The sequence below is a fragment of the Pleurodeles waltl genome, chromosome 4_2 (genome assembly GCF_031143425.1).
Source record: "Pleurodeles waltl isolate 20211129_DDA chromosome 4_2, aPleWal1.hap1.20221129, whole genome shotgun sequence".
NCBI classification, from domain to species: Eukaryota; Metazoa; Chordata; class Amphibia; order Caudata; family Salamandridae; genus Pleurodeles; species Pleurodeles waltl.
In genome coordinates, this window is record NC_090443.1 from 513,519,319 (window position 1) to 513,544,961 (window position 25,643).

The 25,643-nt window shown below is 44.6% G+C and overlaps 1 protein-coding gene across 1 annotated transcript in view; it reads right to left on the bottom strand.

The window, feature by feature from the left end:
- The window catches only part of HMCN1 (hemicentin 1), a 1,093,576-nt gene extending 1,083,933 nt beyond the window's left edge, over positions 1-9,643 (bottom strand). Inside the window, exon 1 of the mRNA XM_069232006.1 lies at positions 9,082-9,643. Within this exon, the coding sequence (XP_069088107.1) occupies positions 9,082-9,367 (286 nt within the window). The 5' untranslated portion in view covers positions 9,368-9,643. The remainder of the gene's footprint in view (positions 1-9,081) is intronic.
- Between the last annotated feature and the right edge of the window lie 16,000 nt (positions 9,644-25,643).

The window sequence follows — 25,643 nt, forward strand, 5'->3', positions numbered from 1 at the left end:
GGTGAGGTACGAGAGAGCAGGAACTGCTGGTGAGGTAAGAGACAGCAAGAATACCTGATAAAGGTAAGAGAACAAGAACTGTTGAAGTAAGAGGGCAGGAACAGCTGATGAGGTACGAGCAGAACTGCTGACAGTATAGCAGGAATTGGGTTACAGCAAATAAGGAAGAGAGAATGAACTACAGTAAAGAGCAGCCAAGAAAAGAAAGCATGCACTGCTGAGGGGAACTGCTAGGAAGAGAGAGCAGGAACTGCTGATAAGCGTGCACAGGAGGAGAGTGAACTGCACATGGTAGTAGAGAAGGATGAGCAAGCTGGGACTGGAGTCAGGAGCAGATGGAGTTGGGGAGCAGGAGCTAAAGATAAAAGCAGAGGGAAGAGTGCAGGAACGGATGAGGAGGGAGAGGGTGCACTGCAGATAAAAGTGGACAGGATGTAGCAGAAACTGCTTATAAGAGACAACAGGCACCGCTCTGATGAGCAGATAGGGGACGCTAGAACCGCTGATAAATCTAGAGGGAATTTTGAGCAGGATCTACTGATGGGAGTTCACCTCGAGAGACAGCAGGAACTACTAATAAGAGCAGACAAGGAAAGAGAATAACGTTGGATAAGAGCACACAAAGGAAGAGGGTGCAAAGTATGCTGGTAAGAGGGCAGAAGAATAGAGCAGGAGCTGCTGAGGGATAGGAACATTGAGGGCAAGGTCTTCGGACAGCAGAGAGGGGAAGAATGTGCGGTGACTGCTGGTAACAGTGTACACGAGAAGAGAGCAGCGGCTGCTTAGAGGGGAGAGGAGTAAGAGGAGCAGGTACCACTGGTAACAGCACGCCAGGGAAGACAGGGCAGGAACCCCTGATGGGAGTGGACTGGGGCAGAGAGTGAAGGGGCTGCTGGCAGGAGTAGACCGGGGATGAAGGAACTGCAGATACTAGTAGAATTCAGAGCAGGAGCTGCTGATTGACGTAGGCAGGAAGAGGGAGTAGGAGCAGACGAGAGCAGGAAAAGCTGATATGAGTAGACAGGGGGAGTGAGCAGGAACTACTAATGTACAAGAGGGATGCAGAAAGGGAACCAGGGAGAAGAGGAAAGGGCGTGGTCACTCAAGCCTGAGCAGTCGGAGCTCATGATTGCACATCAAGCTCTTGTACAACTTCCTCCTCGGCAGGGTAAAGGGAACAGGACAGAAGCAGGGTTTACATGCGCTGCCGGGCAGTGGGGTCAGTGTAACACGATGAAGATGACCACTCGAGTCCCTTTGTGAGATGCATGGTACAGAAGGCATGAGCACACTGGACCTGGTACTATCTATCACCCTGTCACTGTACTTTGCAATTATGAGCTGACCGGTCCCATTTCCACATGCAATTCCGAGTCCCGTCCAGTTTCTTCCTTCAGCTGGTGGAATTGGTGTGGAGACAGGTACCGGGAGCCTGCTTGCACCTGTTCAGCTTGTCATGAGATACCACTCTGGACAACACAGCAGGCTGGGCAGCAACACACGAGTTGCTTTCCGTGACAGCCATCTATGTTTGAGTGTCAGCACACGCTAAGTCTGATGAGGGAGGCATGCAAGGTAACTGCGTTGTATGGTAAAGAATGCATGGTAAAGGCACCGAGTTGTAAAGCCTCTCTTCCCCCCCCCCCCCATGTCCAGTGTCATCACCCCCTCTTCCAGGAATAGAGGTTTTCAGGGGGCAAAAAGATCTCAAAAGCTGGGAGCTGCCATTTTTATTTTACATTGAACAGCACACGCCAACCTACATCTCTATTACTGGTATCCTTGTATAGAATTGTTTGGTAATAATTAATGCTTCATTTTCCTCTGGTCTTAATTTGTGTTTCAGTGCTGCAAGGCAGAGTGAGGAGAGGAAGCAAATGAAGCTTAGAGAGGCAACACACCCCAGCAATGGCTGCCAGGCGTCGCCGCGTGAGTCCCTAGCGTGGGCCCTCAGTTGGGCGCAACAGCACTCCGTTGTTACTTCAGGACAGTTTAAACTTGTGAGCAACAGAAGTGATAGCCTAATATCAATCTATTACAAAACCACAATCATCCAAAACATTGGCCCGGAAGAGAGTCAAACCCAAACAATACCATTAGAGGCAAAACCATATTTGTTAGTTCATCCATTTGGCATCTCATTTTATCGCTGGCTGCCCACACTCACCTCTATTTTAAATCAAACTTTTGTTATTACATCTGTGACAAAAGTATACTTCCAATGCATTATTTAATTCAATGAACTGTAATACTTTTCCCAGGCACTTTGGCTCTGATGTAGCAACAGTGTCCTCATCCTGGTCTTCTCCCAAGAAGCTTCTTAAACTACAGAGAACTAAGAGGCTTGGCTTATGGCAAGACAAGGTCTGACCATATCATTCCTTGAAAGCACTGCAGACAAGACTCCGACTTTACAGCACTGGCTTTAGTTCATAAAGCAGTGACTATGTCTGCCTCGGAATGTTCACTAGCTCGCCTGAGACCCCATGAAGGGCAAGTGCTATTGTCAGATAACCTTTCTAGAGCTACAGTGGCCTAATTTACAGTACTCCACAACACAGCACTCTCTCCGCTCTCCCTACTGAATCCATATTCTGCCACTGGAACTCCTGGTCATACAGATAGGCATTCCCCATCTCAGGAAAACAGAAGGACCGGGTTTAAGAACCTGGTTTTCTCTTCATCTATGCGCCTTATTCCACTGTTGCCTCCCAAAGGAGTATCCTATTGACTACACTGTAAATCAAGATTGGCCAAGATGAGGGAACTCCTGCTCCCGGCGTAGAACATGGTACCATGAAGTGGAGGCAAGTGTGGAGGTGGGAACAGAGGGCCACAGGGGACAGGAATGGGAATGGTCTTTGTCCCAAACTCGTGAGTGTGATGCGTGCTGTACTGCCTGAGGGGAATGCCAGAGTCTTGTTTTCTGCTGTTTGGCTTCATTGTGTAAATATTCTAAATGTGCAGATGTTGATAGGTCTATTCTGGAACATAAGTCAGTGGCTGAATGATCTTGTGCTCATTACGTAACATGGTGGATGCACTCCACTCTGATCTAATAAAGGCTTGGCTTACTTTCTTTAATGTTCACAAATTACTGGAGAGCCCACGCCTTAGAAGGGATTACAGGGAAGTTGGCTGCAACACTGCCACCTAAGCACCATGCCAAGGGTTTGTGTGAAGAATGTTACTTGTACTCCGATACCATTGATGGCTTCCTGCCATATTGATTAACACTCACGTTACTGAGCAGTAACCTGCAGATTGAGCAGCACACTGGCATATTAGACAGCAAGCCTTGCATATTAAACACCAAACCTGAGCAGCACACCGGTCTATGGATTGCACACTGCCATATTAGTGAACTCCCTGCTGAATCAACTCATTTCCTAGGTTATTGAGGAGCGCTCTTGATTAGCCTGTGGCACTTAAGCAAAATGAAATAGCAAATCTGACATATTGACCAGCATGCTGGCATAATGAGCAACACACCTATCGTACTGATACACACTGTGCAATATCTAACAGCTTTCCTGGCATTTCAATCAGCTCTTCCCTGATCGTGAGAAGCTCCTGGACTACGGCCCAAGCCACCACGTCGCAGGCACCGAAGACAGGTATGGACCAGATCGGACCGGTCAGGGGCAATGGCCACCCTTTTGAATTTCCCTCTTTTCCACGGGGAACAACCATTGGCTGTTCTTATCGGTGGCGCAGTCGTCGGGGGGCAGGGCAGGTTAAGTAGTGGGCAAGGTTGCCCAGATTACACATTGTTGCCCGGGTCCCCCATGACGATGACTGACGCCGCCCTGTGCTTGCTCAAGCACCGGAGTGCTGCGAGGGCCATTTCCACCTAGTGTATTTGTGATGATGGCCTTACTTGGCTCAGATTAAAGAGTGCATGGTCACTTCAGGTCGGAGTACTCAACAGGCACATGAAGGGCCTCCTACATATATTGCAGGTACATATAAGGGGCAGCAGGAACTCTAGAGAAGTGGGTGTTTGTTGGTTAAAGATTACACCACTTCTCAAACTTCACTATGTCACCACAGAACCCTTGCTTAACTTTGGGTCCTGTGGGAGTTTTTTTTCCAAATGTCGCCCAAATACGGTTGCAACGTAGCAGGGGTTGTTTAGTAGTTGTGGTATTATCAATTCACTGGTACAGCAGGGGGGCAGCTGAGGAATCTAGGAGGGGCGATCAGTTAGCCTTGGGGGTTCGTCATGCACAAATACCGGCAGATACAGCTGCTGCTGGTGGCCACACTTGTACATAAGGCTACTTATGTAGCTGACAATCATTCGGAACTGTGGTATTTGTAAGAATTCTGCTACAGACAATATCAGGATAAGTGAACGTGTCATTTAAACATGCGCTTGACAGTTTTTGGTAGGCTGGCCTACACATGGGCGAGCTGGGTATGGGTGGCGTGAGTGCCACTGGTTGCTCCTCAGCCACTCCTTAATGATACCTGGTCCAAAAATCAGTGTTAACACTCACTAAGTTCACCTTTCGTTAGGAGGGAGAGAGGGTCATTCCCTAATTTCTGGGAGAGCGGAGATTCACCCTGTGGCAAGAATGGGGAGTAGTGAAGCCTGAGTCAGAAGGGCCTCATGCTACTTAACATGATGTAACTGCAAATTGACTTGTACTGCTTTTATATGACTAATGGTATTTATTTTATCTCCTTTCAAATCTGATTAGGTCACATGGCTACAGCCAGTGCTTGGATCCTTGGCCACACCTCCAGGTGGCATTCGAAGTCTACTTCTGCCCAGAATTGATTTAACAGAACAGGCCAGAAAAAGCAGACCTTCTCTTCTACTGGGATGTGAAGGGAGGTCTTTGTTGGGATGAGATATCCCGGCTTGCACAGGTGATCCCAAGCAGGGAGCTGCAACCTCAGGTAGTCATCATGTGTGGGTGGCAATAGTTTTGTTTTTTTAGCATTTCTTATAGGACATTCCTGACGCATGAACTAAGGAGTATACTAGCTCCGTTATTGCATGGTCTCAGGTCGTCCTGGGGAATTGTTTCTAGGCGGGGCCTGCATCAGGCTCGAATAAGATGGTCTGGCCATTTGAAGGTGGCACATTTGTCCTTGCAAGGGGATGTGGTTCATTGGTTAGCCTGGGGGCAACAAGTCTGGTATGAAGTCCGTGGATGGCATCAGCTGCATGGCAGTTCTCGCAGAACTAAGTAACAGAATCTGGGGGGAGACCTGGTTGGTCGGGAAACCACCCAGGCCTGTGGCAGAGGAGCAGTCATGTTTGGACACTAAAAACAGGTAGACAACATTGGCATCAAGAATATGTGTAGGCAAATTCAGGATGGAATTGGATTTTTAAGCATTTAGCTCAATTCGGGGCAGGGGTACTGCGGTCACTACTGGAAGGCTGGGAACGCCCACTACTGCGATTGTCCATAGCCAGCTGGAGTACTTCATTACTAGGCCCTGGGGATGGTGAGCTTGTATAGGGACCAAGGTATGGCCTGGTTGGCCAAGGCCCACCTCCCAATGGGTGCCAGGGGGAATCCCTGTATTGGGTAGCTCTGACATGGTTGTTTGGGGATACTACTGTTATGCTGGCCCAAGCTCCCTCTGTCTTGAGGGGGGCAAGTAAGTTAACCTTGTAGAAGACACCTTATGGGGGGACCACCAGGGTGTTGCCCTGGGTCCAAGTCAATTAAATCGGTCAGCACCACAAGGGCCTGAGGGGTGGTCAATCATGACTCCTTAATTTGATATGAAATTTCATGTATTAGCTATGGAGTATTTGCTAGGACATTTTATGTATTAGATATGCCCATGCAAAAATGATGCTCTACTATACTCATTGTGGTATTTATATGGAAAACAAAATATTTGTCATGTTTATGAATTGTAATGAATACGGCCAGAGAATGTTATATTCTCTAATGCAAGACATTTGCTTGCATTAGGTCCTTCCTGTAATATTTTGCCATATGAAGGGTGAGTAATTGTATTAGTGGTTGGGGTACGACCGGTCTTGCTGCGGTCCCCCACCTGTAGGAATTCTGTCAGGTTGTAGTTTGGAATATCACTGAATAATGAATGGCCTCAATATTGTGACAAGAATATCAAAAAAACTAAATATTGAGGAGATAAGTACACAGAAGGTATAGCTTTAGTATACTTAACTGCACATCAATGTACCTTAAAGACATACTCATTTCATCGCCCATGCAGTACCCGCAGCATATTGAGAAATACAGCTTTCCAGTATAACCTCTGTAAATAGAAATATTTGATGAACCACTGCCTTCTGATTATGGAGAAGGATTTGAACAAAGGAATCCCGAACAAAAACAGGCCCACAGCCAGAATTAAAATTGGGGGATGGAGGCGATTTGCTCTCTCTGCATTTCATCAGATAGTTTAGCCCAATCATACGGGATACCCATCTACGGCCTACTCTGAATGAGTTTTACTCAATGGGTGTCTTCATTAGCTGTGTGACTCGGGGATACCCGACCAATGTGTCAGTGGTATGTGTCTGTGGTAAAATACCCTTTGTCTTTGTACCAGAGAACTCCCTTGTTTTCGAGAAGTGCCAGTACTCTCCAAATAATAGTATCACACCTTTCTTGAGAAGAGCCGGTACTCGCCCACTCAAACTAAAAAAGTACCTGACCGTACCAGCTCATTTAAAGCACTGGGACCACTAACCTACCAATTATATCCATGGAAGGCAGTGCGTGTGAGTATGAATGGAGAGAAAGGACACAATGCCCACATACTTAAGTCTGGACCAAATAACTCATTTTGCAAGACATGCTAACACCGATGTGCGACTGTCAATATGTGCCAACGACACACCTGGCCTTGCGGTGGCCCCGAGATGGCACAGTCCCTAAGACCCATCATTAAGCTTCCATTCTGTAGTGTAGGTACACTGAGAAATGAGGCTCATTCCCTTACTTGAATGTATGCACAAGCATGGCAACATTAATTCTAAGAACTCATTGTAACTGTTTGCACTATAATTACTGGCCAAATGCAGAACACAGGACGGGCTGAAATGCCTCTATGCTCCATATATCAATATCATCCTACAGTACTCACTGTATCAACTTTTGAAGGGTGAAAGGCTGAGCCAACCCTATCACACTACAAGCCAGTGACCTGCAGGTCACTCAGACCCTGGATGCATGCCAATACTTTGACACCTGCTATATGCCTTAGCATATCCCGTACCCGCACTAAGGGACTGATTGACAAGGAATTTGCTATCAGTAGGTGTAACTTACTTTTTGTGTTGTTTCCCTGGCCTACTCCTGAATTTTAGGAGTAAGCTTGGCATATTCTTCCAGGATTACTCCTGGAATATTCTTGGAATACAAGAGTAGGCCAAGTGTACTAAAAGAGTAAATCACAGAAACATATTTGCGAGTCAGGTCCTATTACTTGTGCGTGGTAAATTCACCAATTTAAATCCAGATCTAGAAATATAGATGCAAGAGCCATGTCGAACAAATGGTTACTCAAAGCAATGGTGACAACGCAAAAGTGGTGCACTCCCTGCAGCGGGGCACTCAATCGGCTGAGCAATTTTACCTGCCTCGGTGCCAGGGATGTTTCTTACTTCCAGCCGGTATGGCCAAAATACCTATAGTGCAGGGTTATCTGAGAAAGTGAGTGTGTACCACCCACAGCCTTGGAGCGTGATACTGGAGCAACGCTCCAGGGGTTAATGCACCACATGTTGAATTCAAAGTGATCTTTTTCTGGAGGGCCATCTCATCATTGTATCCTTCTGAGATGGATGAAAATTAGCACCATCGAGTTGGAATATAGCATCATCTGTTATTGCAGTGCTTAGAGGCCCTGTGTTGATTAATTGCTATATAACGTGTAATTATGTCGGAATGTACTGCAGGCAAGAATAGAAGTGGCACTCACAAAACTTATGACACTCAAGAGGTTTGCTCCAGACTTTCTGGGAGCCTGCACCAGGAGGGGGCACTGGGAGTTGAGTCAATGTCTGCCTTTCCTTCGCAAGGGAAGACCATAGGCATAAAATCATACTTGAAACAGGGAGGAATCCTTCCAGATCTGGAAGAAGAGTCGGGAAGGAACCATATTTCTACCACAATGGTTAAAGCAAACAAAAACACATGGAAGCGGTTCAATGGGGAATTTTTGAAATTGAAAGAAATGAGGATGTTCCCTTGAAATAACAAACTGTGTCCCTAGACTATTTCTCATCCGGTTTTCCCACAGACAAGCAGCTATGTTTAAGCAAAACAGATTGGAAACGAATAAAAATCCATACACATTCTTTAAAAAAGTCTTGATAGCCATTGAGATATGATCAAAAACAAAATGTAGTATAGTGTTTAGTGAGCTGTGGAGCAGTTAGGATTCGATTTTAATTATGCATGTGTAACTTTCGAGACAATGTAACATTTTAAAGGAAAATGCAAATGTCATAAAACATGCAACATTTTGATTAACAATTGCGGGAGAATATATTAAGAAAAATTAGGCTGGGGGAAAACGGAGTTCTCAAATTAAAGTTCTCATTTTTCCAGTAAACTTACGAAAGCTTTTTTTTTTTTTCCTCGTTGGTAAATAAATAACTAAATATTAAAGCCTGACTTGCCAGAAAATTCAATGAGTGGTCCGTTGGATAAAAATGTACACTTCAGCGTGTTCTTGAAGTGCAGATTTATGATCAATTCCTCGAGAGGAATAAACATTGTGCACTAGCCTCGATATAGGCGCTCTCATAGGAACGAAGAGTGTGATCTTGTGCAAACCATTTTGTTGACCTGTGCCCCATTTCCCTTTCTGCCGCTTGAAAGCTTGGATAGAAGAAACAAGGCAACTTCCAGTATGAAATTCTTAATAGAATGCATTTTTGGAATTAACTGTCCTTAGACTCTGGCTCTAATTGGATGCTCTGATCCTTCTCACACTGTGTGGCCTCTCTTTTTAACACATTGATGAGAGCACACAGCCTCAGGACGCGTGCCGGCAACATGTGCGGCGAGAGAAATAGTTTCTCTTCTAGCGCCACTCTGCGAGTTAAATCATCTCTGGGCGCTTCCTTACCTGGGTCGTGGAAGGGAACCAGCGCAAAGTTGTAGAGCGGCTTCTTGGGTCGCTTCAGCGACGTCTCCAGGATCTTCGAGGCGCCGTCGATTACCTGGACCAGGTCGTCGTACATGGAGCCCGTAACGTCAAAGACGAAAGCCAGGGTGGAGGCTCCCTCTGGGGTCTCCTCGGGTGCAGGCGCCTTCTCTACGCCGGTCTCTTGAGCAGGGTTCCGGGGGGCAGCGGCGAGCAGGAGGAGCAGGTAGAGGGGCGCACGCCCCCGTGGGCTCCTTGGAAGAGGCATGTGGACTCGCCTTCTGGGGAGCTTAGCCTTGAATGTGCATCAATAAGCGCCCGCTGAGGTGAACAAGCACATCTGGGACCGGGAGAAAGTTTCTCTCCTTCACGAAGACAGCTGCGAGCCAAGCGCTCACGGACAAGGTTTAGTCAGGGAAGGGGAGCTGTGCTTCTTAACCCGTGAGGCTTCCTGAAGGGTTGTCTCTTCCTGTCCCACTACACCCCGTGTTTATTTCCTCAGCGGGGCTTTGGAGGAAGCACAAAGCATGCCCCCTTCTGTGTGACCCTCCTATGATGGGCTGGTCAGAATGAATGTCTCACCATTGTTCGCCCTCAGAGCTCGGCATCTACCAGCCAAGCTCTCTGGCACCACCTATCGAATCCTGTTAAAGTTTACAGCAATCAGGGTCTGAATTTTCACCACACGTTATTATTGCTCCTGAAAGTAGACGTGGGCAGCACAAGAAATAGTCAGGGAGATCAGAGCCTAATCAAATATTCAGGGTCTGTGCACGAGCCGAGCCATGAAAACATCTCCTATGCAACAAACGCCATATAAATTGTACGATACAGTCTCAAAAAAAAAAAAAAAAAAGAAATACATTTCTTCAACATGCAGAATTTTTAAATCTTAGTGCAGAAGTTTTTCGATATACTTTTAACCATAAACTTAAATGTATTCACGCCTCTCACTGACCAGGTGACAATGCTATTAGTGAACTCAATCAGGCAAGTCAACTGTCGTGTGTTCCCTAATTGTGGCTTATGCTGTTATAAGGAATGGAATAACATTACAGTAAATAAAACACATGAGAAATTTAGGTACACCACATATTAGCTCTTGTATTTCAGGTTGCTCTCATATGCAATAAAGAAGCAAGGCAGGCCCTGGTGAGATGAGAGAAAGTGCGCCAGGACCCCAGGAGGGGCACGCAAAAAGGAGAAAGAGGAAGCAGGAAAGCAACCTCCTTTGCTCTTCGTTACAGAGTGGCAAATGTCGGTGGGGGTGGGGGTCAGGTGCTGTGCAAGAAAAAGGCGCATAGCCCAGGCCCAAAGGGAGGACATGTATACTTTTGAATTTTCCCTTCACACACTTGGGCCTGCGGGGGCATAAAAAGGGGCTGCCATGGTGGGAACTCCGCCATTCATCGGGACGGCAGGGTAGCGACAGGACCACGAAACAAAGAAGAACACCTACCTAGACCTTAAGGAACTTCTACCAGGAAGGATTTCCTTGGTCAACTGTGGGAACAGCGCAAGAGTCTGCTCTGCAGCCGGGGAAGTTGCTGTAGGCCGCTCAGGTCCCAGCGACAAGCAGTGGAAGAAGCAACCGTCCCGGGCCAACACCACCCGAAAGAGACACCATGGTGGGGCATTGCATCACACGGAGGGTGGCAGTGAGGAACAGCGCATGTCTGGCCACCGCTGTGGGAACCAGTGGGTCCTAGTGATGAGCTGCAGGGGATACGACTATCAATGGCCAACCACACCCCGGAAGAAGCCAGCGGAGCGTCTTCGCATCACCAGTAGGGGAACGGCGTGACAGTCAGCCACTGCAGTGTCAGTGGAGGCAGCAAAGAAGGTAGGGGGGACAGAGTCCCTACAGCGCAAGCTTAGCGTACAGCAGCCTTGGGGAAGAGGGAGCAACTAAGAGAGAAGGGAACGAAGGCCGAGATCTGCTGCCACTCCCCCTGCACAATAGTTAACCCCCGGATGCACCAATCACTCAGCTGAGTCTGAAACTAACTATAATGGGGAGTGTCCCGCGGCCTAAGTATTTAAAGGGTCAGATTCCAGTGTGCATCCGGTTTAATTCCCCGCAACACCTAAGGTTGGATTTTTAAACTAAGGGGTCCATGGTCATTTCTCCATTTCAAACTGTTTAGTGCACCATTTGGCCGAATCACTAAGGTCACAGACTCGCACACTGAGCGCTGTCATTTCAGGTGTCCGGGGCCCAGCATGGAGGATCGAGGCAGCATCCAGCAGATCGACCTTCAAGAAATTCTGAAAGGAGCAAGAGAGGTGGCTTCAACGCATAGTAAAGAATGGATCCTGAGGCAGATCAGAGAGGAAAGAGCAGGTAAGCGGCCATCGGAAGAGGCACCCAATGACGAAGGGCATAGCGAGACAACTAGGTAAGAGATGGTCGCAGCTGACGAATCAAAAAGATGACTGCAAAATGCAAGCAGAGGTGGGAAGAAAGCAGACAAGAAAAATGCGGGAGAACCACTGGCAGCGGGGGTACCAGCACCCAGCAAGCAGGCTAAGACAAACAACGGTGAGCAAATCAGCATTATTGTACATGAATGCTTAAAGTCAATTGCGCCATTGCTATTTAGCTTGTCGCGATAAGTGGGAGTGAGCAGAAACACCCAAAGGAACTATGGTTGCAGTGGGCTCCACGGGCCAGATGGCTACATCCACAGGGGCGGAGATGCAATGCACGGGGTGCCCATAACCAAAAAGGATGGAAATTCTAATAGTATTTATATAGCGCTTAATGCCCCTGAAGAGGCGTTAAAGCGCTTTTCGGTGAGTAGCACGCTACTCCGGAACCCAAGAGGAATTAGTAGTGGATTTGTATAGGGAAATATGAGTACAGCATTAATATTATTATGAGTTAATTTGAGCAGAGGATATGTGAGTTTGTTAGTTGGATTGACTAGCTTAATGGAGAGATAGTGGAGGGAAGAATCCAGAAGTGTTAATTTGGAGTTGATAGTGCTAGGATGAGGCTTAGGATGAGTTAAGGAGAGATGGAGGAGGGTAGAGTCTGTGGAAAGGGTTAGGGAGATCATGGTAGCAGGAGGGGTTTTGAATCAGTCAAAGGGGAGATAAATGAGGGAGAATTTAGTAGGGTTGTTTAGGAGATCATGGTAGTAAACCAAGGTTTGGGGTGAGCTAGATGTGGAAGAGGAGGGAAGAGCTAGAGCAGGGTTATTTTGAAGATGAAAGTAGAGGAATTGGTTTGGGATGAGTCAGAGTGGGGATGGAGGATAGATTGATGGAGACATGACATAGGGTGATGGGTAGACAAAGTAAAGCGTACAAGAGTAAATGTATATTTTTATATACTTTATCATTTTATTTATATTCTTTTATTTATTATTTTTTAACTTTAATTTAATTATTTATAATTTAAATTTTCATTTATATATTTTATTCATTTTTATTTAATTTTCTCTAGTGCAGAAGGACTAGAGTAATACATAAATAGATATGTAAATACATAGTAAGGGAATAGATGCTCAAGGAACATAATAATGGGTTTAATAGTAGGAGTAGAAAAGTAGTATTGTATAAACAAACTTTCAAGATTTGTAAGTTAAGTAATAAGTGTACTTTTCTAACATTTATCTTTCCTCAATTTTTGAATAGTGAGATGCTTATGATAATAAAACATTTGATCAGTGAGATATAAAAATAAGAGCAGGGCTTCATAAGTATCTAACATAACAATTTATCTAGGAGATATGCAATTCTCTCTCTCTATATATATATATATATATATATATATATATATATATATATATATATATATATATATATATATATGCACACACACACGTACACACAAATGCACATACATTTATATATTGAACCATGAGTAAATATACATTTGTTAAACAGGTTTAAAGTAGGTCTAAATAGCACCGTCAAGCAACAGGGCACTGATTGCACAAGTATTGGGCACCGACTCGGGGGCAACAGTGACAAAACGAGACAGCTCAGCTACAGTGGGCTGGCTCCAGAGTCATACAAAAGAGGTAGCCTAGGGAGGCCTTACATGGTCGCTACAGCACCAGGCTTAGCTAGTATGACACCGTTAGCAGTCAAGGAGTGTATTTGGTGCAGGGAATTCATGGATATATTCTCAGTACTGGAGATACAAGTGGAGAGCTTTGATTGGACCATGGTAGACAAGAAGGAGGAGGAGGAGAAGAGAGAGAAATAGGATAAGAAGAGAGAAACTTTGATAACTGGTTTGACGCATTTAGGATTATGGCTTGAATCATAGTGGAGAAATTCCCCCACTACACCAAAGACTTTTGGTTATATGAGTCAAAGATACACGAAGCTCCGAGGCAGTTTGTCAGGGACGCATGGCTAGATTATGATAAAGGTTTAAGGCTAAAAATGCAGGCCCACCCAGACATGGAATGGGTTGAAGAGGATGTGGCAGGCTACATGCACAAAATAATGATAGCATAGGAGGCCAGGAGCTGGTCAGGGAAAGTGAGCACTCCTTTCGTGGGAGCTATCAGAAATGAAGGCAAGAGAAAGCAAAACTATATTACAAGCAGCAACACTACACAAACTGGAAGGGAACACAGACAAGCAAAGGAGGCATCAGCCATATGTTTAAAATATGACAAAGATGAATGTACATGGGGAGCATCATGCAAATTCAGGCATTTGTGCTGTATGTGCCGGAGAGGGCACCCAGCAGCAGAATACAAAAAAAAAAAACAGGGGAGGGAGAAAGGGGGAGAAAGAGAAAAATAAGTAATAGTAGTGGGTGCGAAGACTGGCTGGAGAGAAAAGTGGAGTTGGCTAGATCCCCCATAAACACATGCAGACCGAGGCAACTAGCCAACTAATGACAAAAAGGAGGACGCAAAGTTACTGTGCAAGGGATTTGAGCAAGGTTTTAGGATCTCTTCCAGAGGGAAAGCCCATAACAAAGAGTCAAAGAACCTGCGCTCGGCGAGCAAGCTCCCTGACATAATAAGAAAGAAAATCAGCAAAGAAAAAGCACTAGGGATGAAAGAAGGTCCTTTAAAGGAAGGTGCCCCCCCCCAGACTTGGTAATCTCACCCCTAGGAGTGTTACTCAAAAAGGAGCAGGGCAAATTCAGACTCATACATCACCCTTCTTTCCCAGAGGGATATTCAGTGAACAATGTAATAGACCTGGAAAAGTGTGTAGTGGGTTACACATCTGTGGAAAATACTATAGAGATAGTGCGTGTGATGGGGTGCGGCGCCTTGATGGCAAAAGCAAATCTAGAATTTGTGTTCAGGATGAACCCAGAAAGTTACCACCTCCTGGGTTTCAAATTCGAAGGGGAAACTTATTTTGATAAGGCTCTGTCCATGGGTGGCTCCATCTCGTATGCCTACTTTGAGCGATTTAGCTCTTTCCTACAGTGGAGCCTGTATAGCAGACACCCAAAGGGTGGAAAGTTGCACTACCTAGATTTTCTATTGATAGTGCAGCCAAGCAGCACAGAGTGTGGGGATGTACTAAGGTCTTTCCAAATCTTGGCAGCAGAACTGGGAGTACCACTGGCAGACAAGACTGTAAGCCCTACTACCAGGCTGATATTTTTAGACAGAGCTAGACTCCAGAGCAGGCACATCTAGAATGTCCCTAGAAAATGTGCAAAACATGGGTAGGGGCATCCAAAAGCTATTTGGCAAACAAAAAAAATAAAAATAAAAAAAAACACCCTAGGGGAGCTACAGGTACTAATCGGGAAGCAAAATTTTGCAGCAAGAGTCATCCTGGCAGGGAAGGTGTTCGCTAGGTGACTGATACGTTTGACAAAAGGGCTTCAGAAGAAGCATCACCACAATAGGCTGGGCTCAGGGGTAAAACAGGACATGACTTACATTCCAAGAGGAGTCCAGTGGGACCTTGATCTGGAGAGAAGGCTGGGTGTCAGCAAAACAAATTGAGCTTTACACTGACATCTGGCAGCATAGGCTTTGGGGCGAGCCTGAGAAACAGAGGGTGTGCCAAAAAGTGGCCCTGAGAATGGTTCGCAACAGGCCTCACCAAAAACATCACACTCCTTGAACTATTCCCAATTGTGGTGGCCCTAACCCTTTGGCCGGAATAGCTGAAGAACACGAAGATCACGGTGCAATTAGATAAGCAGGCGGTAGTTCAGGCAATTAATAAGGGAGCCGCACAGTGCCCAAGAGTGTTGGTTGTTGCAGTACTTGGTAAAAATGCAACTAGCAACCAACTTGTTTGGATGATAGGGTTAGGCACATCCCAGGAATAACACTAAAGCAGATGCTCTCACTCCAGATGGAGAAATTCAGCAGTCTGGTGCAGGGGAGCAGAGCAGATGACACCATTCCCAAACAGCCTGTGGATACTGGTGGAGGGCGCCTGTCTGACCTGATAGAGCATGCGTTAGCCCCAAAAACATCAAGCGATATGCAACAATAGCACAGGAGGTAACAGGATTAAGACCACTTGAGAACCACAAGAAGTCGGGTAGGGCAAAAGAGAAATGTATATAGTGGGCATTCACACAAAAGAAGTCAAAATCATGGGTGCAGGTGCACCGGACTGCAGTGGCATATAACAGCAAAATTGCGTCAGAGCAGGACCCCACAGGTTAACATTTTATAAGGGCAGTGATGAAAGGGTGGCGCAGACTAGAGGGACCCATAAGGGAAAGGAGGTGCCCAATTGAATTTCACACACTGTTTCAGCTGGTCAGGGTTCCAGATGTAATATGCCTAGACAGCTACAAGAGCACACTGTTTAAAGCAGCATTTACGTTAGCATTCTTTGGGGCTTTTCGGGTGAGCGAACTTGAGGTCCACTCTAAGCGAGGGAGTGCATATGAATGCCTACAAAGCCAGGAAGTACAGATAGGCAGATGCAAATTCTACTTATGAGATCCAAAACAGAACAGGTGGTTAAGGGAGTCCCAGTGGAGCTAAGATGTCTGGGTGACCATGGCTTATGCCCAGTATGTAATGTAAGGAAGAACTTAGGTTCGAGGCCGGCCAGGGATGAGTTCTTGAGCACATTCCAGTTCAAGACAATGCTAAAGCGGGCACTGACCACAGCAGGTTTGCAAGCAACCAATTGCGGCCCACGCACATTCTGGATAGGGGCAGTGACATCTGCCTCTCAACACAGGCTACAGGCAGCACCCAATGTGATTGGGAGATGGAGCTCCAATGCCTATAAAAGGCTACATCAAGAAGCAACAAGCATGGCAGGATTAGAACCACTCCCTCTTCCACAACCCCCATCACCACCGCCAACACAAGACACAACATACTCGTAAGAACAGACACAAGGGGGGGGGAGGCCCGAAGTTGACGAGTGCCTGACATTCTTGCAATTACTTCGACTACAGGTACACGACTCAGGATAGCATGGGTGGCCAGCCATTCCTTTGTGCAGAGAACTCCGGCTTGGTGGAAAACAAAGGGGCCCCAGAGGGAGAGATGAGACTGAAGGGCATAATGTGTTAGAGATGTTCCATTTGCTCCATTTTGAGGTAAACTCAAAAATCGAACGTATACCATGCCTCAATTTCAGGGAAAGTTGCCTTGCATGAGAACCTTGTATTGCTTCAAAGGACAATTTAAATGTGAGAGAAGAGAGATTGAAGGTCATAAAGTGCTAGAGGTGTTCCCTTTGTTCCACTTTGAGGTTCACTCAAGCATCAAACGTGTACCATGCCTCAATTACAAGGAAAGTTGCCTTGCATGGAAACCTTCTTTTGCTTCAAAAGACAATTTAAATATGAGAGATGAGAGGGCATAAGGTGCTAGAGGTGTTCCCTTTGCTCCACTTTGTGAGGTTCACTCAACCATCAAACATGTACCATACCTCAATTACACAGAATGTTTCCTTGCATGAAAACCTTGTTTTGCTTTAAGAGACAATTCAAATATGAAAGATGAGCCCTTTGCTCCACATTGAGGTTCACTAAAGCAAATGTGTACCATACCTCAATTAGAGGGAATGTTTCCTTGAATGAAAACGTTGTTTTGCATCAAAAGACAATTCAAAGACGAGATGTGAGATCATAAGGTGCTAGAGGTGTTCCCTTTGCTCCACTTTGAGGTTCACTAAAGCAAATGTGTACCATACCTCAATTAGAGGGAATGTTTCCTTGCATGAAAACCATGTTTTGCTTCAAACGAGAATTCTAATATGAGAGCTGAGAGATCATAAGGTGCTAGAGGTGTTCCGTTTGCTCCACTTTGAGGTTCACTCAAGCATCAAACTTGTACCATACCTCAATTAGAGGGAATGCTCCCTTGCATGAAACCTTCTTTTGCTTCAAAAGACAATTCAAATATAAGAGATGGGAGATTAACTCTTTGATCCACTTTGAGGTTCATTCGTGCATCAAACGTGTACCATACCTCAATTAGAGAGAAAGTTTTGTTGCGTAAAAACCTTGTTTTGCTTCAAAAGACAGATGAGCCCTTTTCTCCACTTTGAGGTTCACTCAAGCATCAAACCTGTACCATACCTCAATTAGAGGGAATGTTTCCTTGCATGGGAACCTTGGTTTCCTTCAAAGGACAATTCAAATAAGAGAGATGAGCCCTTTGCTCCACTAAGGTGCACTCGTGCATCAAACGTGTGCCATACCTCAATTAGAGGGAATGTTTCCTTGCATGAAAACCTTGTTTTGCTTCAAAAGACAGATGAGCCCTTTGGTCCACTTTGAGGTGCACTCGTGCATCAAACGTGTTCCATACCTTCATTGGAGGGAATGTTCTCTTGCATGAAAACCTTGTTTTGTTTCAAAAGACAAATCAAATATGAGAGAGGAGCCCTTTGTTTCACTTTGAGGTTCACTTGTGCGTCAAACGTGTTCCATACCTCAATTAGAGGGAATGTTTCCTTGCATGAAAACCTTGTTTTGCTTCAAAAGACAGATGAGCCCTTTGGTCCACTTTGAGGTGCACTCGTGCATCAAACGTGTTCCATACCTTCATTGGAGGGAATGTTCTCTTGCATGAAAACCTTGTTTTGCTTCAAAAGACAAATCAAATATGAGAGAGGAGCCCTTTGTTTCACTTTGAGGTGCACTCGTGCATCAAACGTGTACAATACCTCAATCGGAGGAAATGTTTCCTTCTGTCAAAACCATGTTTTGCTTCAAAAGACAATTCAAATATGAGAGATGAGAGAGATGAGCCCTTTGCTTCACTTTGAGATTCACTCATGCAAACGTGTACCAGACCTCAATTGGAGGGAATGTTTCTGTGAGTGAAAACCATGTTTTGCTTCAAAAGACAATTCAAATATATGAGAGATGAGCCCTTTGCTTCACTGAGGTTCACTCGTGCAAACGTGTACCATACCTCAATTGGAGGGAATCTTTCCTGGAATAAAAACCTTGTTTTGCATCAAAAGACAATTAAAAAATGAGATGCGAGATCATAAGGTGCCAGAGGTGTTCCCTTTGCTCCACTTGGAGGTTCACTTGTGCACCAAACATGTACCATGCCTCAATTAGAGGGAATGTTTCCTTGCATGAGAACCTTTTTTTGCTTCAAAAGACAATTTGAATATGAGAGATGAGCCCTTTGTTTCACTTTGAGGTTCACTCGTGCAAACGTGGACCATACCTCAATCGGAGGGAATGTTTCCTTGCATGAAAACCTTTTTTTGCTTCAAAAGACAATTCGAATATGAGAGATGAGCCCTTTGTTTCACTTTGAGGTTCACTCGTGCAAACGTGTACCATACCTCAATCGGAGAGAATGTTTCCTTGCATGAAAACCTTGTTGTGCTTCAAAAGTCAATTCAAATAAGCGAGATGAGCCCTTTGCTTCACTTTGTGCATCAAACATTTACCATACCTAAATTGAAGGGAATGTTTCCTTGCATGAAAACCTTGATTTGCTTCAATTTCAAATATGAGAGATGAGCGCTTTGCTCCACTTCGAGGTTCACTCGTGCATCAAACGTGTACCATACCTCAATCAGAGGGAATGTTTCCTTGCATGAAAACCTTGTTTTGCTTCAAAAGACAATTCAAATATGAGAGATGAGCCCTTTGCTTCACTTTGAGGTTCACTCGTGCATCAAACGTGTACCATACCTCAATTGGAGGGAATGTTTCCTTGATTGAAAACCATGTTTTGCTTCAAAAGAGAGATAAGAGATGAGCCCTTTGTTTCACTTTGAGGTTCACTCGTGCAAACGTGTACCATACCTCAATTGGAGGGAATGCTTCCTTATGTGAAAACCACGTTTTGCTTCAAAAGACAATTCAAATATGAGAGCTGAGATGAGCCCTTTGATGCACGAGTGAACCTCAAAGTGAAGCAAACGTTTACCATACCTTAATTGGAGGGAATGTTTCCTTGCGTGAAAACCATGTTTAGCTTCAAAAGACAATTCAAATATGAGAGATGAGCCCTTTGATGTACGAGTGAACCTCAAAGTGAAGCAAACGTGTACCATACCTCAATTGGAGGGAATGTTTCCTTCCATGAAAACCATGTTTTGCTTCAAAAGACAATTCAAATATGAGAGGGATGAGCCTTTTGCTTCACTTAGAGGTTCACTCATGCAAACGTGTACCATACCTCAATCGGAGGGAATGTTTCCTTGCATGAAAACCTTGTTTTGCTTCACAAGAGAGATGAGCCCTTTGCTTGATTTTGAGGTTCACTCGTGCATCAAACGTGTACCATACCTCAATTGGAGGGAATGTTTCCCTGCGTGAAAACCATGAGAGATTAGAGATGAGAGAGATGAGCCCTTTGGTTCACTTCGAGGTTCACTCGTGCATCAAACGTGTACCATACCTCAATTGGAGGGAATGTTTCCTTGCGTGAAAACAATGTTTTGCTTCACAAGACAATTGAGAGATGAGAGGAGCCCTTTGTTTCACTTTGAGATTCACTCGTGCATCAAACGTGTACAATACCTCAATCGGAGGAAATGTTTCCTTCTGTCAAAACCATGTTTTGCTTCAAAAGACAATTCAAATAGGAGAGATGAGATGAGCCCTTTGCTTCACTTTGAGGTTCACTAATGCAAACTTGTACCAGACCTCAATTGGAGGGAATGTTTCTGTGAGTGAAAACCATGTTTTGCTTCAAAAGACAACTCAAATATGAGATGAGAGAGATGAGCCCTTTGATGCACGAGTGAACCTCAAAGTGAAGCAAACGTATACCATACCTCAATTGGAGGGAATGTTTCCTTGCGTGAAAACCATGTTTTGCTTCAAAAGACAATTCAAATATGAGAGATGAGCCCTTTGCTTCACTTTGAGGTTCACTCGTGCAAACGTGTACCATACCTCAATTGGAGGGAATCTTTCCTGGAATAAAAACCTTGTTTTGCATCAAAAGACAATTAAAAAATGAGATGCGAGATCATAAGGTGCCAGAGGTGTTCCCTTTGCTCCACTTTGAGGTTCACTTGTGCACCAAACATGTACCATACCTCAATTAGAGGGAATGTTTCCTTGCATGAGAACCTTTTTTGCTTCAAAAGACAATTCGAATATGAGAGATGAGCCCTTTGTTTCACTTTGAGGTTCACTCGTGCAAACGTGTACCATACCTCAATCGGAGGGAATGTTTCCTTGCATGAAAACCTTTTTTGCTTCAAAAGACAATTCGAATATGAGAGATGAGCCCTTTGTTTCACTTTGAGGTTCACTCGTGCAAACGTGTACCATACCTCAATCGGAGGGAATGTTTCCTTGCATGAAAACCTTTTTTGCTTCAAAAGACAATTTGAATATGAGAGATGAGCCCTTTGTTTCACTTTGAGGTTCACTCGTGCAAACGTGTACCATACCTCAATCGGAGGGAATGTTTCCTTGCATGAAAACCTTTTTTGCTTCAAAAGACAATTTGAATATGAGAGATGAGCCCTTTGTTTCACTTTGAGGTTCACTCGTGCAAACGTGGACCATACCTCAAGCGGAGAGAATGTTTCCTTGCATGAAAACCTTGTTGTGCTTCAAAAGTCAATTCAAATAAGCGAGATGAGAGATGAGCCCTTTGCTTCACTTTGTGCATCAAACTTTTACCATACCTCAATTGAAGGGAATGTTTCCTTGCATGAAAACCTTGATTTGCTTCAATTTCAAATATGAGAGATGAGCGCTTTGCTCCACTTCGAGGTTCACTCGTGCATCAAACGTGTACCATACCTCAGAGGGAATGTTTCCTTGCATGAAAACCTTGTTTTGCTTCAAAAGAGAGATAAGAGATGAGCCCTTTGTTTCACTTTGAGGTTCACTCGTGCAAACGTGTACCATACCTCAATTGGAGGGAATGTTTCCTTATGTGAAAACCACGTTTTGCTTCAAAAGACAATTCAAATATGAGAGCTGAGATGAGCCCATTGATGCACGAGTGAACCTCAAAGTGAAGCAAACGTTTACCATACCTTAATTGGAGGGAATGTTTCCTTCCATGAAAACCATGTTTTGCTTCAAAAGACAATTCAAATATGAGAGGGATGAGCCTTTTGCTTCACTTAGAGGTTCACTCATGCAAACGTGTACCATACCTCAATCGGAGGGAATGTTTCCTTGCATGAAAACCTTGTTTTGCTTCAGAAGAGAGATGAGCCCTTTGCTTGATTTTGAGGTTCACTCGTGCATCAAACGTGTACCATACCTCAATTGGAGAGAATGTTTCCTTGCATGAAAACAATGTTTTGCTTGAGATGAGAGAGATGAGCCCTTTGCTTCACTTTGAGGTTCACTCGTGCATGAAACGTGTACCATACCTCAATTGGAGGGAATGTTTCCCTGCGTGAAAACCATGAGAGATTAGAGATGAGAGAGATGAGCCCTTTGGTTCACTTTGAGGTTCACTCGTGCATCAAACGTGAACCATACCTCAATTGGAGAGAATGTTTCCTTGCATGAAAACAATGTTTTGCTTCACTTTTAAATATGAGAGATGAGCCCTTTGCTTCACTTTGAGGTTCACTCGTGCATGAAACGTGTACCATACCTCAATTAAAGGGAATCTTTTGTGGAATTAAAAACTTGTTTTGCATCAAAAGACAATTCAAAGATTACATGCAAGATCATAAGGTGCTAGAGGTGTTCCCTTTGCTCCACTTAGACGTTCATTCGTGCATCAAACAAGTTCCACACCTCAATTAGAAAGAATGTTTCTTGCCTGAAAACCTTGTTCTGCTTCAAAAGACAATTCAGAGGAGAGATGAGCCCTTTGCTCAACTTTAAGATGCACTCGTGCATCAAACATGTACCATACCTCAATTAGAGGAAATGTTTCCTTGCATGAAAACCTAGTGTTGCTTCAAAAGACAATTCATATATGAAGGATGAGAGATGAGCCCTTTGCTCCACTTTGAGGATCACTCGTGCACCATACCTCAATTGGAGGGAATGTTTCCTTGCGTGAAAAACATGTTTTGCTGGAGATGAGAGAGATGAGTCCTTTGCTTCACTTTGAGGTTCACTCGTGCATCAAACGTGTACCATACCTCAATTGGAGGGAAGGTTTCCTTGTGTGAAAACCATGAGAGATTAGAGATGAGAGAGATGAGCCCTTTGCTTCACATTGAGGTTCCCTCGTGCATCAAACGTGTACCATACCTCAATTGGAGGGAATGTTTCCTTGCGTGAAAACCATGTTTTGCTTCAGATGAGAGAGATGAGCCCATTGCTTCAGTTTGAGGTTAACTTGTGCATCAAACGTGTACCATACCTCAATTGAAGGGAATGTTTCCTTGAGTGAAAACCATGAGAGATTAGCCCTTTGCTTCACTTTGAGGTTCACTAGTGCAGCAAACGTGTACCATACCTCAATTGGAGGGAATGTTTCCTTGCGTGAAAACCATGTTTGATGAGAGATGAGCCCTTTGCTTCACTTTGAGGTTCACTAGTGCAGCAAACGTGTACCATACCTCAATTGGAGGGAATGGTTCTTTGCATGAAAACCATGTGAGAAGAGAGAAGAGAGATGAGCCATTTGCTTCACTTTGAGGTTCACTCGTGCAAACGTATACCATACCTCAATTGGAGGGAATGTTTCCTTGTGTCAAAACCACGTGAGATGAGAGATGAGCCCTTTGCTTCATTTGTGCATCAAAGGTGTACCATAACTCAATTGGAGGGAATGTTTCCTTGCGTGAAAACCATGTTTTGCTTCAAAAGACAATTCAAATATGAGAGATGAGATGAGCCCTTTGCTTCACTTTGATGCACGAATGAACCTCAACCCTGTACCATAACTCAATTGGAGGGAATGTTTCCTTGCGTGAGAGAGATAAGCCCTTTGGTTCACCTTGAGGTTCACTTGTGCATCAAACGTGTGCCATACCTCAATTGGAGGGAATGTTTCCTTGCGTGAGAGAGATGAGACGAGAGAGATTAGCCCTTTGCTTCACTTTGAGGTTCACTCGTGCAGCAAACGTGTACCATACCTCAATTGGAGGGAATGTTTCATTGCGTGAAAACCATGTTTTGCTTCAAAAGACAATTCAAATATGAGAGATGAGATGAGCCCTTTGCTTCACTTTGATGCACGAATGAACCTCAAACCTGTACCATAACTCAATTGGAGGGAATGTTTCCTTGCGTGAGAGAGATAAGCCCTTTGGTTCACTTTGAGGTTCACTCATGCATCAAACGTGCACCATACCTCAATTGGAGGGAATGTTTCCTTGCGTGAGAGATGAGACGAGAGAGATGAGCCCTTTGCTTCACTTTGAGGTTCACTCGTGCATCAAACGTGTACCATATCTCAATTGGAGGGAAGGTTCCCTTGTGTGAAAACCATGAGAGATTAGAGATGAGAGAGAGATGAGCCCTTTGCTTCACTTTGAGGTTCACTCGTGCATCAAATGTGTACCATACCTCTATTGGAGGGAATATTTCCTTGTGTGAAAACCATGTTTTGCATCAAAAGACAATTCAAATATGAGAGATGAGCCCTTTGCTTCACTTTGAGGTTAATTCGTGCATCAAACGTGTACCATACCTCAATTGGAGGGAATGTTTCCTTGCGTGAAAACCATGTTTTGCTTCAAAAGACAATTCAAATATGAGACAAGAGATGAGCCCTTTGCTTCACTTTGAGGTTCACTCATGCATCAAACGTGTACCATACTTCAATTGGAGGGAATGTTTCCTTGCGTGAAAACCATGTTTGATGAGATGAGCGCTTTGCTTCACTTTGATGTACGAGTGAACCTCAAATGTGTACCATACCTCAATTGGAGGGAATGTTTCCTTGCGTGAGAGAGAGGAGAGTCGAGAGAGATGAGCCCTTTGCTTCACTTTCAGGTTCACTCGTGCAAACGTGTACCATACCTCAATTGGAGGGAATGTTTCCTTGCGTGAAAACCATGTTTGATGAGAGATGAGCCCTTTGCTTCACTTTGAGGTTCACTCGTGCAAACGTGTACCATACCTCAATTGGAGGGAATGTTTCCTTGCGTGAAAACCATGAGAGACGAGCCCTTTGCTTCACTTTGAGGTTCAATTGTGCATCAAACGTGTACCATACCTCAATTGGAGGGAGTGTTTCCTTGCGTGAAAACCATGTTTCATGAGAGATGAGATCTTTGCTTCACTTTGAGGTTCACTCATGCATCAAACGTGTACCATACCTCAATTGGAGGGAATGTTTCCTTGCATGAAAACCATGAGAGATTAGAGATGAGAGAGATGAGCCCTTTGCTTTACTTTGAGGTTCACTCTTGCATCAAACGTGAACCATACCTCAATCAGAGGGAATGTTTCCTTGCGTGAGACACAAGAGAGATGAGCCCTTTGCTTCACTTTGAGGTTTACTTGTGCATCAAACGTGTACCATACCTCAATTGGAGGGAATGTTTCCTTGCGTGAGAAAGACGAGAGAGATGAGCCGTTTGCTTCACTTTGAGGTTCACTCGTGCATCAAACGTGTACCATACCTCAATTGGAGGTAATGTTTCCTTTCGTGAAAATCATGTTTGATGAGAGATGAGCCCTTTGCTTCACCTTGAGGTTCACTCGTGCATCAAACATGTACCATACCTCAATTGGAGGTAATGTTTCCTTTCGTGAAACTCATGTTTGATGAGAGATGAGCCCTTTGCTTCACCTTGAGGTTCACTCGTGCATCAAACATGTACCATACCTCAATTGGAGGAGATCAGAGATCAGATTGTGTACAGTCGATATCCAGCCGTACGCATGCACATTTCATATCGCACGTTATCGACTTGCTCTGGGACGAGGTACAACCCCTTCAACATTTGTAGCAGCTAACAATAACAGCAGCAAAACGCTTAGCGTAGTTTAAAGACACTTAGAAGAGAATACAGAAATGTGACAAGTGCACAATGCACTTGCTAAACCCCCATATTCTCTAAAGCATACTTTCAAGAACAGTACAAATCTGACAGAAGCTAGAGAAACCTAATAACCGGTAACCGGTCTCAATTAATTGCATAAACCACAGACCCAAACATTGATTTGTCGATGCGCACACACTAACTAGATAAATTTCAACTTTTCGAAGGATAAACGGTCTCATTAGATTTCGTAAACCTCAAAAGTC